General features: G+C 59.4%; 1 protein-coding gene across 11 annotated transcripts in view; it reads left to right on the top strand.

The window, feature by feature from the left end:
• Positions 1 to 15,152, top strand: part of MCF2L (MCF.2 cell line derived transforming sequence like) — a 132,663-nt gene that overhangs the window by 107,111 nt on the left and 10,400 nt on the right. For all 11 annotated transcript variants that reach the window (XM_043583122.1, XM_043583156.1, XM_043583113.1 and 8 more), the window contains 16 exons: positions 808 to 924; positions 1,434 to 1,583; positions 2,291 to 2,415; positions 3,369 to 3,483; positions 6,870 to 6,989; positions 7,238 to 7,429; positions 7,849 to 8,040; positions 8,566 to 8,725; positions 9,409 to 9,479; positions 9,678 to 9,754; positions 10,208 to 10,274; positions 10,926 to 11,041; positions 12,171 to 12,240; positions 13,561 to 13,653; positions 13,755 to 13,847; positions 14,483 to 14,608. In XM_043583122.1, coding sequence (XP_043439057.1) covers positions 808 to 924; positions 1,434 to 1,583; positions 2,291 to 2,415; positions 3,369 to 3,483; positions 6,870 to 6,989; positions 7,238 to 7,429; positions 7,849 to 8,040; positions 8,566 to 8,725; positions 9,409 to 9,479; positions 9,678 to 9,754; positions 10,208 to 10,274; positions 10,926 to 11,041; positions 12,171 to 12,240; positions 13,561 to 13,653; positions 13,755 to 13,847; positions 14,483 to 14,608 — 1,884 coding nt within the window. The remainder of the gene's footprint in view (positions 1 to 807; positions 925 to 1,433; positions 1,584 to 2,290; positions 2,416 to 3,368; positions 3,484 to 6,869; positions 6,990 to 7,237; positions 7,430 to 7,848; positions 8,041 to 8,565; positions 8,726 to 9,408; positions 9,480 to 9,677; positions 9,755 to 10,207; positions 10,275 to 10,925; positions 11,042 to 12,170; positions 12,241 to 13,560; positions 13,654 to 13,754; positions 13,848 to 14,482; positions 14,609 to 15,152) is intronic.

The following is a 15,152-nucleotide window of genomic DNA, read 5'->3' on the forward strand; positions in this document are numbered from 1 at the left end:
TAGCATCTGGCTGACAGCTTACAAAGCAAAGGCTGTATTTTTACCCAAAACTCATGGACAGGGGCGCCTGGGTGGCGCAGTCGGTTAAGCGTCCGACTTCAGCCAGGTCACGATCTCGCGGTCCGTGAGTTCGAGCCCCGCATCGGGCTCTGGGCTGATGGCTCAGAGCCTGGAGCCTGTTTCCGATTCTGTGTCTCCCTCTCTCTCTGCCCCTCCCCCGTTCATGCTCTGTCTCTCTCTGTCCCAAAAATAAATAAACGTTGAAAAAAAAATTAAAAAAAAAAAAAAAACCTCATGGACAGAATGTCCTCAGAAAGGACAAGAGAAATAGACCAATGAAAGCAAGCCCTGTGCAAAGAGCTTCCTCGGTCCCTGAAGCCACGTGTCCCGTGGAAGGGCACGGCCCTGACTCTGGTGATGTCTATAGTGACTTTGCTGGGCTTTGGTGGGAGCAATGACAAAACCATCCTCTTTCAAGTCAGAGCACTGCTCAGTGACCACCGCGAGCTCCCTGGCGGATGCCTTACGTGGGTGGTATGCCCAGCTCTGTCAGGGTTCCAACACCTTCCCTCCGTGCTGAGGCCCATCGTCACAGGCCCATTTCACAAAGGGGTAAACTGAGGCACAGAGAGAATAAGTGACTTGCCTGACGCCAACCAGCCTGGAAGTGGTAGAGCTGGGGTTTAAGCCCAGGTCCAAAGCCAGGCACCTCCTGTCCACACTGCCACCATTAGTGACCAGTGGGAGAGCTTTTCTCCCCCGTCCGCTGGGTGGTCTCTTCATGGGGCGGCTTTCTTCCTCCTCTAGGTCATAATGCTGAGCTCAGTGCCAGAGTTACACGGTTACATTGACAAGTCCCAACTGACTGAGGACCTGGGCGGGACCCTGGACTACTGCCACACGAGGTGGCTGTGTCACCGCACGGTGAGTCGTCCCGGGCTGCCCGCACGCGGGTGCTGGCTGTGGGTGGTGGGTCTCCTTAACCCTGAGTTAATCGGCCAAATAGCTTTTGCACTACGATGCTGCCTTTTCCAAAGCCGTGTTCCCAGTAACCTCACTTCTGTTCCCCAAGAATGAGGAGATGGTCTCAGTGGACCTCAGTCATCTAAAGAAATAACATGAGTAATAAGTTTGGGAGTGGCTTTCTCTGGGCTCAGAGACTAAGAAACAACAGCCCTTCGAGGGGTGGGGGCGGATGTGGCCCTCGGGCCTCTCTTAACTGGGCAAGGGGAGACTGGGCGCAGAACGACTCTGGCTGATGAAAGTGAATGCAGAGAGTGTCCAGTACGTTTCTGAAGCCACCAGGCCCGGGGTCTGGTCTAGGTGTGACTGCAGCTTGCTGTGGTCCTGCCCTCTCTGACGACGCCCGAGCCCCTGCACCAGACACCTGCCTCCCGGTGCAGCTTGGTGATGGTGTTTTCCTTCTTCCCCAGGCGATCGAAAGCTTCGCCCTCATGGTCAAGCAGACTGCTCAGATGCTGCAGTCCTTCGGGACCGAGCTGGCCGAAACGGAGCTGCCCAATGACGTCCAGTCGACAAGCTCGGTGCTCTGCGCTCACACGGAGAAGAAGGACAAAGCGAAGGTACGTGTGGCTTCTGTGCGAGGCCGCCAAGGGGAAGCAGCCCCGTGGGCATTGGGCAAGACAGGCCGAGGCCGTTCCCAAGATGCCTGGGGCAGGGGACCTGGTGAGCGCTCCCAGGGGAACTGAACGCACTCCTTTCTAAAAGCGGCTCGTGGTCAGACTGAGGGACGTGGAGCCTGAGTGCAGCCAGGAGCTGCAGCCTCACTCTAATTGGGCGTCCGAGGTGCCGGGGCTGCAGGGCTGCTTGCCAGGCACATCTGCCGCTTATGAGCGTGAGCAAGGCAGGACTTCTGCCCCCAGTTCCCAGGCGGCAGGCCGGGTCATGGGCCGCCTTGGGCGACCGCAGCCCGCAAAGCAGCGTCCGTGCTCCAGTACTGACCCCGTGCCCAGGGAGCCTGTGCCAGGTGGGGTATGGCTCCGGGTCAGTGGTGGCCGTGACCCCCTCGCTGGTGGTCCTTGGGGGCGGCCCCCAGCCTGAGAAGCCTGCCCTCTCTTTCACTCCCGGCGGTGGGGACACTGTGGGATCAGGCCCACAGAGGTCTGGTTTCCTGCTATCTCTTACCTCATCCACTGACCCCGAGCGACCTGTAGCCTTAGCTGTGCCCCAACCACAGTTGGGGGAGTCTTCCAACACCTGCCATCCTTCAGTGGCTCTAGGGGAACGAGGGAGTGAGCGTGGGGTGCCAGGCCCTGTGCTGTCCCCGCAGGAGGACATGAGGGCGGCCCTGGACGAGGGACAGAGCCTCCTGCAAAGCGTCAGAGAGCCCCTGGCCAAGGGCGGGGGGCGGAGCCTGAGCCAGGACCAGCTGGACAATCAGACCACCGTGCAGAGGTGAGGGCCCGAGCCGGGGGCAGGGCATGCATGGCCACGGACTGGGGACAGAGTGACAGGCGGCAGTGACCCCCATCCCCTCGTCCTCATGGGAAGAAAGGGGGCCGCAGGTCCTTACCACTGAAATGCTCTTCTTCCACATCCCGAAGAAAGTGGCTGTTCTGGGCAGGAAAATTTCTCAGAGCGAACAGCGCTTTTCTGCAGCCTGGGAGACATTCAGGGGAGTCCGTGGTGACAGGGTCTTACCAGCCTCATGGAGCCTCTCCCCTCCCCACCTGCCCAGCCCTGCCCACCCGCTGGTGTGCCCGTGAGGAAGGGACCCGCCAGCTCCCACCCCCCACTTGAGCCTCGGGTCTTCTCGCCTTCCCTGTGAAGGGGACCGCAAGCACATCCTCCCTGGGCCTCCGTTGTGCGGATACTTGCCGTCCCTAACACCGCATGGCACCCTGGAACGCCCGCAGCTCCATGCATAGGCCAGGTCCTCGTTTGGGGAGGAGGCGGGCACAGGAGCAGAGCCTCTGGACGGCTTGCTGGTGACACCCAGGCCACCACAGGCTGACCCAGGCCCAGGTTCACACACCGGGCCAGTGCTCCATGCTGGGGACGTGGGAGGCCCCGGGGGACGTGGGGGAGGCTGGGGTGAACCCCAGTGCTGACAGGGTAACACGCACAGGGTGGCATGGCTCTGGCCTGGGAGCCATGACCGCGAATGGTGGCAGCTCACTGTGCCCTCCGTCCCGAACCCAAGTCAGATGTGAGAAGCACAGAGCACTGTCACATCAACCTTGTAACACACTAGTCCCTTCCCCTGAAACGCATCCCCTCTGGCACATTTGGCCTGCGAGTACCATGTCCAGGGCCTGAGAGAGAAGGCGAGGGTCCGGGCAGCCCTGGAGATGGAACCCGCACCCTGCACCTCGCACCCGCTCAGACGGAGCCTCACCCCTGCCCAGGCTCCTGGCCCAGCTGAACGAGACCGAGGCCGCCTTCGATGAGTTCTGGGCAAAGCACCAGCAAAAGCTCCAGCAGTGTCTGCAGCTCCGGCACTTTGAGCAGGACTTCCGAGAGGTGAGTGGTTGCGGTGGGGGCTCCTGGCACTCCGGCCACAGGAAGCCGCTGCGCGCTGAGCTGCCCTGGTGACAGCGGCGCCACACAGAGCCGCGAGACTGGGTGGGACGAGACCTTGGAACACGTGGCAAGTGAGCTGTTGCGCACAACAGGTTACCAGACCCGGTCAGCATGCACTTCCTTCCATGTTCCCCAGGGACACGTCCCGGAGCCATGCATATGCTCCTTTACCAGCATGCATTTGTCTGCGCCTGCTATGTGCTGGCCTGGGGCCCCATCCTGCCCATACTGGGCGGCACGAGGGTCAGGACAGGGAGGCGTGGTCCTGGCATTAATCGTCAGCATTGGGGCTCCACAGAAGCCCGCTGCTCAGTCATTTATGCAGGGTCAGGACACGGACACATCTGAGTGCCCTCACCTCACCATGGAACGACATTTTCCCTGGGCCTTCTGGTCAGGACTGGGGGTGGGTGGGGGGTGGGATCTCGAGGGCATGAGAAACGAGTAACAACACCAAGCCTGGCACTAAGGCTGTTGTAGGGCCGTGTGCAAGGGCAAGTTCCGACACCGCCCACCTCCCCCCACCCCCCCACTGACCAGTCCTGAAATGTCACATTTCAGAAAATATGGGATTGGCTCAGTTAGCGCTCACTGCCAAGCTTGGGCAGGCACAGGGAGCCAGCCTCCCTGACTTGGACCAGAGAGGTCTCCCGCCAGCCCCTGTGAACAGCACGCCGTTGGGGGCGCATGGAGAGCATGGTCGTCCGTGATGTACTTCTGCAGGGGCTGAGGAAGGCTGGCCAAACAAGCTTTCTATTCGGGGTGGTTGCAGGTTTGTGTGCATTGTGAAATAATCCAGGAAGACCTCACGTGCCCTCAATCCAGCTTCCCCCAGAGGACACATCTTGCAAAATCGTGCTCAGCATACAGTGTGGACATTGACACTGACACACTCAGCACACAGAACATTCTGTCCCAACACAGACCCGTGTTTCCTTCTTACAGACACACTTCCCTCCCACCCCGCCCCAGCCTGCCCCGTTCTGAACTCCTATCCTTCCCCCTCCTGAGCCCCCAAACCCTCCTGAACCCCCACCCCCTCCTGAACCCCATTCCCTCCCACCCCTCCCCCTCCTGAGCCCCCAACCCCTCCTGAACCATACCCCTCACCCCTCCCTCCTGAACCCCCACCCCATCCTGCACCCCTGATAACCTCTGATCTCCCTGTTTCCATATGCTATCATGTCAAGAATGTTCTAGAAGTGGCGCCACGCATACTTGGCCTCCTGGCTCTTTTCAGGCAGTGCCGTCTGTTACATTCCCTGGAGATGGAGGCAGGTGTTGTGTCTTTGCTCTTGTTCCCGCTGAGTAGTTAGTGTCCTGGGCCGTGGACCAGCCACGGTTTAACCGTCCTCCTGTTGAAGGACACCTGGGCTGTTTCCAGGACTTTGCTACCATATAAAACGTGCCACTGTCCATGTGAACACAGCTATCATTTCCCTGAGGTAAATGCTCAGGGGTGCAGTTGGGGGTCGTGGTTGCTGATGTTCAGCTTTCTGAGAAGCTGCTGACGTGTCCCCAGAGCGCCTGCACCTGTGCGCCCAGTGGTGCGCATGAGGACATGGCTCTCACATGCCCACACTGTGCCCGGTGGTGTGCATACCTTACACGCCTTCTCTGGGGGTATGGGGGACGCCTCACTGTGGCTCTGCTGTGCGTTTCTCGCGGCTGGCGACGCGGACCGGCCTGCCTGCACTCGTGGCCGTGTCTGTCCTCCTGGTGAAGTGCCTCTTCTTCCTGGTTGCCCGTTTGTGACCCTCGTCCTGGGTGGGGGTGGGGGTTTTACTCCTGTGACTTGGGAGTTCCCTATATGCGTAAGTCCTGGCCCCGGCCAGACCTGCGGTTTGAAAATCTGTTCTTTAGTTTGTCCCTGTGTCTCAGCCTCTGACAGCACTTTTCACACGGCAAAGGTTTTAATTCTGATAAAGTCTCGTTTACCAATTTTTTTCTTTTAAGGATCACACTTTTGGTCCATCCCATATCCTAGGTCCCAACCATGTTCTCCTCAGCTTTTCTTTCTAAAAGGTTTATAGTTTTACGGTAAGTCCGTGATCCATTTTGAGTTAACTTTTGTGTAGGGTGAGAATCAGGTCCTGGTTCAGTTGTTTGTTTGTTTTTTTTAACATTTTTATTTATTTTTGAGAGACAGAGTGTGAGCAAGGGAGGGGCAGAGAGAGAGGGAATCACAGATTCTGAAGCAGGCTCCAGGCTCTGAGCTGTCAGCACAGAGCCTGACGTGGGGCTCAAACTCATGAACCGTGAGATCATGACCTGAGCCAAAGTTGGACACTTAATCGACTGAGCCGCACAGGCACCCCTATTGTTCAGTCTTTAATCTTGGGATGTCCGGGGGCTCTCGTGCCGTTGTCGAAAAGGCTGTCTCTTCTCCACGGGAGAAGAGAAATCATGTCAGAAAGCCATTGGGCAGGTCTGTTTGGGTGGGTTTCTGGGCATGCACCCCATCCATCTGTCAGCACCTCGTGGTCTCGGTGACCATGGCTGTGCGGTGAGTCTTGAAGTCAAGTGCACAGTCCTTCTGTTCTCTCCCAGAACTGGCCTAGCTCTGCTTCTGCTCTGCCGGCTGCATCTATGTTGTAAGATCTTGCCTATATCTGTGTGGCTCTGCTGGGGTCTTGATAGGAACTGTGGTAAACCTGTATTTTGGGGAGAGTCAGATCTTTCCTACAGCGAGTCTCCCCATCAGTGAACGCAGTGTGTCTGTCTTACCTTGCATTTAGATTTTCTTAGAGCTTTTTCATCAGTATTGTACAGTTTTCAGCAAACCATTTCAATACATGTTCTGTTTGATTTACACTTAAGTATTTCATTCTTAAGCAATTGTAAATGGTGTTTTAAATTTTGGTGTTCATGTGTTCATCACCATAGGTAGAAATACAACTGCTTCTTGCGCGTCTATCTTGTCTCCTGAAACCTCGCTGATCTCACTTTTTCCAGGAGTGGTTTCGTAAGAGTTCGGGGATTTTCTACATAACGGAGTAGGTCATGTGCAAACAGGGATGGCTTGGTTCTTTCCGTTTCCATCTGATGCTTTTTGGTTGTGTTTGTATTTGTTCAGTTGTGTGTTAGTTTTGCTGTCTTGCACCAGCTTTATGACTGGTGAGAGTGGACACTCTTGTTCTCACCGATGTCACAGCTGTCCTTAGGCTGCAGGACTTGTGTGGAGGCTCCTTGTCATGCTGAGGGCATGTCCCTCTGCCCGGTTTCCCGGGAAGGACCTGGCTCTTCTGTCCTCCCTCCTCTCCTGCTTCAGGCAGGGCCTCCATACCTGACATGGGCCCGGGCCTCCTGCCCCTCCTGTGTTCCAGGTCAAAGCCTCCTTAGACGCGCTGGCCCAGAAGATAGCGACCTTCACGGATGTGGGCAACAGCCTGGCACATGCAGGGCATCTCCTGAAGGACCTCACCAGCTTCGAGGAGAAGTCCAGTGTAAGGACAGTGGTGTGGGCCATTGTGGGCAGGAGACAGCCTACGGGGAGTGCTCAGGGCACCACCAGGGTCACCTAGGAAGGCGGGCGAATGGGGCTGTCTCGCCATCCGGTGGGGGGCGTCCACGGGTGGAGGGACGGAGCCCTTTCCGCTCTCACTCCCACCCCGGTGGATCCCACCCAGGAAATCGCACCTGTTGCTCTAACAAACCCAAGCTGAGCCGTGTGCCTGGGGTGGCTCCCACACAGGTGTCTGTAGAGCGGGCCCTCGCACTGGCCCTGGAGGGTGAGAAGCTCATTGACAGCAGGCACTACGCTGTGGACTCCATCCGCCCCAAATGCCATGAGCTCCAGCACCTGTGCAACCAGTTCGCAGCAGAGGTCGAGAGGAGGAGGGGGCTGCTCAGCAAGTCCCTGGAGCTGCACAGCCTCCTGGAGGCGGTGAGACCCCTCCCCATGCCCTCCTGGTCCTGCGTGGTCCCCCTCCCCACACCTGCCCCTCCCACGTGGACCACAGTCACTGGCTGGAAGCTGACCCCACGCCCTGCTGTCCATGGACCTGTCTCGAGGCCCAGCCAGTCACAGATGCCCATTTCTAGAATTCACTTGCCACAGCTGATACATCTTGCCGAGGACCAGAAATTCTCTGCACTTGGCCCCTCTGTCCTCTGTGTGAACGAGTCCAGGCCGGATGACGCACGTAGCCTTGGGGTGCCGTGTAGCTGGGTTGCAGAGATCCCCAGAATCGTGGCGGCCGCCGGTGGGACGGGAGGGCCCCGGCCTAGCACGTGTAACACACACGCCAAGACCCAGCCTCTGACGGGCCCGCTCTCTCCCTCTGCCGTGCTTGGCGTGTCCAGTCCATGAAGTGGTGTGATGAGGGAATCTACCTGCTGGCCTCACAGCCTGTGGACAAGTGTCAGTCCCAGGAGGGTGCTGAGGCGGCCCTCCAGGAAATTGAGAAGTTTCTGGAGACTGGCGCAGAAAACAAGATCCAGGAGCTCGACAGAATCTACCAGGACTATGAACCCGTCCTCACCACAGACCTGATGGTAACTGGGGCCCATGCTCGTGGGGGGGCAGGGGCGGCCGCCTTGAGCTCTTCCGGGACCCTGGGCGTCTTGAGGCTCAGCTTCCCCTCAGCACAGGATTCCGTGACCCGGCGGCCCTCCTGTGCCTGGGGTCTTTCCCTGCAAGACCACCACTGGGGGCGCCCCCACCCGGTTTCCCCAGCACCCCGCCTCCTGCGTGCCCCCCCCCATACATCGCGCCGACCCCAGCCCCCACTGCCGCCCAGCCGGCTGCCCACAGCCCCGGGGCACCCACAGGGTCACACCCTTCCCGCAGGGAACGTGTGGGGGCCACGTGTCCCTCCCTTCCAGCTGACTCTCCTCAAAGCTCCAGGTCCTGCATTCCATGGGGTCCCACCCCCTCCTGCGGCGGGGGTGGGGGTGGGGGGAGTTACAGGGTTGCGCCCTGGCGGCTGGCTGTGACACTACAGCCCAGCCTCTAAGGAGGCCAGGCCTCTCACTTTGCTGGCATCGCTGGCTCACGAGCCCACACACCTATCCCTTCAGGAGCACGTGCAGAAGGTCTACCAGAAGCAGGAGGGCACAGAGGAGATGTTCCACCGGAGACAGGCCAGCCTGAAGAAGCTGGCGGCCAAGCAGACACGGCCCGTGCAGCCGGTGGCCCCCCGGCCAGAGGCACTCACAAAGTCACCCTGCCCCTCCCCAGGTGTGCACAGCCACCACCCCTCCCGTCCACGGTGGGCCCTCGCCCAGTTTGTAAATGAACTTTTATCGGCACAGGGCCAGTGTGTGCCGAGTGGTTGGGGCAGAGAGGGGGTGGCCCGTGGACTAGGACATCCACTGGCTGTCCAGGGACTTTTCCCCGGTTAGCATTCCGGTCTCTGCCCCAGCCCATCTGTCCTCAGTACTGTTGCCAAAATGGTTCTCCTTCAGCATCTCTGACCACAGCCCAAAGCCCCCGAGGCAGCAGCCCCTCATGGGCTCCTTGGAGCCCCTCCTGCAGCGGCACCTGCCCGCCGTCCTCTTCGGGGCTTTGGAAAGTGGGCCGCAAGTTGGTGAGACTGTGGAGAGCCGGCCCCCTCCCGCCACCTGCTGCAGCATGTGGCACCCATCAGAAGGGACCCTGGCCCCTGGCCCGGTGGTGTCCGGGTCCCTCGTGCTCACGGACTCCGTGCTAGCTGTGCGGCTGGCCATCTTCCCGCTCACCTGTCTCCCACCTGCTCTCCTCTTTCTCCGTGTTTCTCTGCTTTCCTCGCCCTTCTCCAGGGGACTTGCTTCTTTTCTCTCTGAAAGTTCAAAGTAACCCCAGGTGCTCCCAGGTCCAATCCTTCCTCTCCAAGCAGTAAGGTATGAAGCCACATCTTCCTTCCCCACTTCTTTCCAAACCAGGCAGCCGGAGAGGCTCTGAGAACAGTCCTGAGGGCAGCATGCTCCGGAGAGGGCCCTACAGGAGGGCCAAGGTGAGGCCACAGTCCATGCTGCCCCCACAACAGCTGTCCGCCATCGCGGTCCAGCACCACCAGGCTCCCCCTGCCCTGCCTGTGCCGTGGGACCTCAGATTCCTCCCCAGACAGGGAATGAGGTGGGGCTCCTTGAAGTCAGGACGCCAGGCTGCACCTTCTGGCATCTGAATGCTCAATGCGCTCGTCTTTCCCCAGAGCGAAGTCACTGAGAGCCGGCAGGGCCGCGGCAGCTCCACAGGCGACGAGGAGGAGAGCCTGGCCATCTTGCGGAGGTGAGCGGCTCTGGTCCAGACACGGCAGGTGCGACCCTGTCAGATCTCCGCCTTTGGCCGCAGAGAATCCGAGTACAAAGAAGCCAGAGCTGGTGGATAGTCAGCTTCTACCCCAAAGCTGGCGTCCTGGCGTGGACACACGTGCGCCACGCTGTGGACAGATGTGCGGTCCACTTCTGGAACCAGGACTGATCCGGTTTCTCCTAGAAAAGCCTGTTGTCCCTGGACCCTCAGGCAGGACTCTGGTGACTTGAAATGGCTCGTGTCCCCCTTTCTCAAGCCGTAGGTGACAAGACTGATTCCACAGAGACAGGCGCGTAGCCATAGCTCCTCAGTGGGCTGCACCCGTGTGCTGGCGCCCTCTCTCTTCTCCCACCACACCTGCTCCGAGCGTCTTCTCTCTGTGCCCTTCCTGCTCTAATGCTTTCTCCGCTGTCTGTGCCCCACTCACAGGCATGTGATGAATGAGCTCTTGGACACGGAACGGGTGTACGTGGAAGAGCTGCTCTGTGTCCTGGAGGTGAGTCTGCAGGGGTGGGGGGATGGCCAGGGAGCCCTGGGGCCCCTAGACCCGCCCGCCCCATGCAGCAAGGGTGAGAGGATGGTGGCGGCTTTACTCGCACGGCCCCACCGACGGGACCAGGGACAAGGAGATTGAGGTACTCGGCTCAGGGACCCGCTCCAGCAGCACATGGCTGACCCCAGGAGTGTGGCAGGAGCGGGAGGCTGCGTGTGACTCCATTGCAGGAAGAGCTGAACCGTCTGGGTCTGGGTGGAAGCAGAGTGGAGGCCCCGGAGGACTGTTGCCAGCAGGGCAGGGGGCTTCTGGGCACTGGAATGTTCTGGATTTTGGTCTGGGTGGTGGTTCCAGGGGTGTAGACATTGAAATGAGTCATCAAGGAGTACCCCCAAGGTTTCTCTCCTTCATACAAGTTACGTGAATCCTCAAAGTTAAAAAGCAGAAGGACAGATCCCCCCACCCAAAACAGATGGTGCTGTTTGTAGCTCACGCACGTTGGTCGGCACTTGCTGCCTCGTGGTCGTCCTAGAAACGGCCGGTGAATAAATATGGATGGATTCACTTTCTAAAACCTGAGAGGCATCCTCTCCCCGCGGGCCTCCCTCCAAGCACGTGATGGAGGCCGCGTTCCGACCCCTCCCCTCCACGCAGGGCTATGCCGCCGAGCTGGACAACCCGCTGATGGCGCACCTCGTCTCACCCGGCCTCCAAAACAAGAAGGACATTTTGTTTGGAAACATGGAAGAGATTTACCACTTTCACAACAGGTCAGGCCCTTCCCTGCCCACCCCTGCTGGGCAGGGTCTGCCTCTAGAGCAGGCCCCTGCGGTGAGCAGGAACCAGTGGGCTCGGGTGCACGGCGCCCCCAGGCTGGTTCCCGCGGCCCACCCGCCAGCCCGGAGATGTCGGATGCCCGGTGCTTGGAGGATGCAGGAGCTGCCGGCCCACTCCCGCACTCCCGCTGGCCAGCAGGGGCCGGTCTGCTTGGCATGAGCGTTGGGCCCTTTGGGGCAACCCCGAGGCCACACTGCCCAGCCAGGTGCATTTCGTTCCCAAGCCTGTTCTTGAAAAGGAGGCAACGGCAGACATCCCCATCCTGCCCTTCTCCCCTTGTGAGCGCTGTCTGTGGCCACCGTGGCTCCGGGGGCAGAACAGTGGTCCTTCTGTGGCTGTTCATCCCTGGCTCCTCACTGCAGTTTGTGGGAGCTTGTGGGGCAGGACGCGAGGAGGTAGATGCAGGGTGCATGGGGAGGGGGCAGTCACACAGACGGCACGGGCCCTGCCCTCCTCTGGGCTTCTTGTGTCTGACCACATGCTTTTGCCCCTCGGTCGCTAGTGTCTCTCACCCACTGGTTCACAGAGGAGGCACCGGTCTGCAGCCGGGCCCTCTGGACCCCACCCCTTTCCACAACGGAGGCACACGTCAGGTGGCCTGGTCCCTCAGTGTCCTTGGCTCACCCCAGCCTCCACCCTGGGTCCCTAGTGGCTCTAAGCCACGGTGCAAGTGTTGTGAACTGACCCCAGGGAGCTCTGCCTCCCAGCAGATTCACCCCAGGCTCCGGCTGGGCATCTGGGAGTGTCCCTGGGGCAGAGCTACCTGGGTGTGGGCAGGGCTTTCACAGCTGGGCCTCATGCCTTTCTGTCTGTTGAAAAGGAGCTGTCCCAAGTTCTGTGTGAACACCGATGTCAGAAACATGAAGGGACCCACGAAGGGGCCAGAGTGCTTAAACCTGAGAGTTTGCTTCAGCCAGGACCCAGGAGTGACCCGTGTGGTCTGCAGACTATCCAGACTTAGAAATAAAAGTCATCAGGAAAATAGTATCTGTTGATTTGTTATAGGAAGTGTCTCCTTTGGGTTGCTCATCGCATGACCTAATGCAAACTTTCTTTGTCTAGAATATTCCTGAGGGAGCTGGAAAACTACACTGACTGCCCAGAGCTGGTTGGAAGGTGTTTTCTGGAACGGGTATGTGCTGTTTCAACATGTGCTTGATGGTGCCTTACTTGTTAAAATAATAATGACTTTAATGTGTTTTTGTTTTGTTTTGAGAAAGAGTATGGGGGGCGGAGAGGGGCAGAGAGGGAGGGAGACACAGAATCAGAAGCAGGCTCCAGGCTCCGAGTTGTCAGCACAGAGCCCAACGCGGGGCTTGAACTCACAAACCATGTGTCATGACCTGAGCTGAAGTCGGACGCTTAACCGACTGAGCCACCCAGGCTCCCCAATAATGAGTTTAAACCCTATCACAGTCTCCTTCTAACCAACTGAAATGACAAAGTTTCACTCTGTTCCTGGTTTGCCTGAGAGGATGTGATACTTTCTGGAAGGGCCAAAAGTATATTTTTTCTCAAGTCCAAAAAGTTCAAAAAAGGGAAAAAGTATAAAACATCAGCATTTCGAAATGCCAGATTTATAAAGCGTCTGTCTTGCCTGCACACATTAGACAGAGCTGAACTTTTCTTGAGGTGGTATTAGTGTCATGTCTGGTCTTTCCCTGGTCACTCCTCTCTGCCCACCCCCATACTAGCAGGTGTGGGACGGGTCCCCTTATCTTTCTCCCTTTGAAACTGCAGACGGCCCCTCTTCCAGGCAGGGAGAAGCAGTGGGAGAGGACAGGGCGTCTCCTCAGGCCAGCTTCACACACTGCTCGCTGAGCAGTGTGGCAAATGTAGCGAAAGTGAAGCCATTTTCACAAAATGAGATGGAGGCTGAGACGCGTCACCATGAACTAGGGCCATCGGGCAGAAGGAAGGAGAAGGGGCCACATTTGTCCTCCGACCCTGCCTGCTCACTGGGGACGCTTCTGGGTGCTGTTTGAGAATTGGGGTGGAGGGTTCCTTCACACTGCAGGTCAGTGGTTCTCAAAAGAGGCCCCCTGGCCGACAGCACCAGCATCCCGGGATCTTACGGGGAATGCAGGTTCTCAGGTCCCGGCTGCAGCTGCTGAAGCAGAACCTGAAGTGCGGCTCTGTGTCGTAACAAACCCGCAGGCGGTCCTGGTGCACACGCAGGTCTGCGCACAAGCCCTGCGTGTTCTTTCCCTGGAAAGTTTGCGTGCACTTTCAGTCTGTTATCCTCACGGCACAGAGCCAGCCGCGTGGTGCTAACCTGTGTGAAAGGCGTCTCAGGACTAGCGCAGCCCTGAGCAGTGGTCCCTGGGGGAGCCATTTCACAGCTGCCCCACAATGAAGGACGCAGTGTCTGTGGTGGAGAAGGTTGCACGGGGTGCGGGGCTGTCAAATCGCACCCCGAGGCACTCTGACATCCACTCTGTCCCCGGCTCAGATGGAAGAGTTCCAGATCTACGAGAAGTATTGCCAGAACAAGCCTCGCTCTGAGAGCCTGTGGAGACAGTGCTCCGACTGCCCATTTTTCCAGGTGTGTCTGGGGACCCTCCTACTGAGAGTGCTATCTCCTCATTAGCTGACTATCACACAGGGAACAAGAGGACCCTGTAAAGAGGTTTCTGGGACTTGCAGGAATGCCAGAGGAAGCTGGACCACAAGCTGAGTCTCGACTCCTACCTGCTGAAGCCAGTGCAGAGAATCACCAAGTACCAGCTGCTGCTCAAGGTGACGTGCCTGCAGCCGCCTGTCGCCCCTGCTGTGCCCTCCCAGCCCCGCACCCCTGCCAAGGCCCCGTCTCTTCACAGACCTGTGTGGAGGGCTCACTGTCTGCCGGCCGTCATTGGGGGGGGGGGGGCGGGGAGCACAGAGGTGACCAGATGGGCAGACTCGTGGAGCACACACTTGCCACTCGCCCTGGGCCGTGCGCTCACACACAGTCCTCCCTGCAAGGCCGGCCCCCGTGCGCAACCCAGTGGACGTGAAGGGCATGCCTTCAGCTGTCCCATGTTTGGGGGTGCCAGGTTGGAGACAAAAGAGTACCCAGGTCTAGGAGTGGGAAGGCGGGAGCTGCACAAGGGGCCTCGCCCCATCCAGGCCTGGCCGCCTGGCTCGGGAGGCGTCCCTGTGTGCAGCGTCAGGCAGGACTATGGGAGTGAGGCACGGGGCGGCGGGCCTGGGGGTGGCTTCCTGAGCTGGTCTGAGGCCCGCGCCCCCGGCAGACCCACCACGAGCGGCCTTGTCTGCGGTGCCAGCTGTGCAGGGAGCCGTGCTGCATGTCCTGAGGGTCCAAGCATGGGCACGCAGCACGGAGCAGAGCGTCCAGTGCCCTGTGGGTGTGTGAACGCGCCCTCGTCCCCCAGGAGATGCTCAAATACAGCAAGAGCTGCGAGGGGGCTGAGGACCTGCAGGAGGCACTGAGCTCCATCCTGGGCATCCTCAAGGCCGTGAACGACTCCATGCACCTGATCGCCATCACCGGCTATGACGTAAGGGCCTCCCCGTCCACTGAGGAGCCTGGTGACGGTCCACCCACTGTCCTCGAAGAGCTGTGCCTGGGGACATCCGTGTGCAGATGTATCACCTGCATATGCTGGGGCGTGCCCTGGCGCACGGGGACATGGGAGCCTTCACACCTCCCGCACCCACACGCCCCTGCACCAACACCCTCGTGCACCCACACCCACAACCCCACACCCGCACCCACATGCCCCTGCACCCACATCCCCCTGCACCTACACCCACATGCCCCTGCACCCATACCCATACCCCCCTGCACCTGCACCCATCTCCCCTGCACCCGCAACCCCCTGCACCCACATGCCCATGCACCCACACGTCCCTGCACTCGCACCCACACGCCCCTGCTCCCACACCTGCACCCCTCTGCACCCACACCCACACACCCCTGCACCCACACACCCCTGCACCAGCACCCCCCTGCACCCGCACCCACACCCCCCCTGTACCCGCACCCCCATGTACCCACACCCACACCCCTGCACCTGCACCCTCATGCACCCATACCCACGC

Source organism: Prionailurus bengalensis, chromosome A1, assembly GCF_016509475.1.
Source record: "Prionailurus bengalensis isolate Pbe53 chromosome A1, Fcat_Pben_1.1_paternal_pri, whole genome shotgun sequence".
NCBI lineage: Eukaryota > Metazoa > Chordata > Mammalia > Carnivora > Felidae > Prionailurus > Prionailurus bengalensis.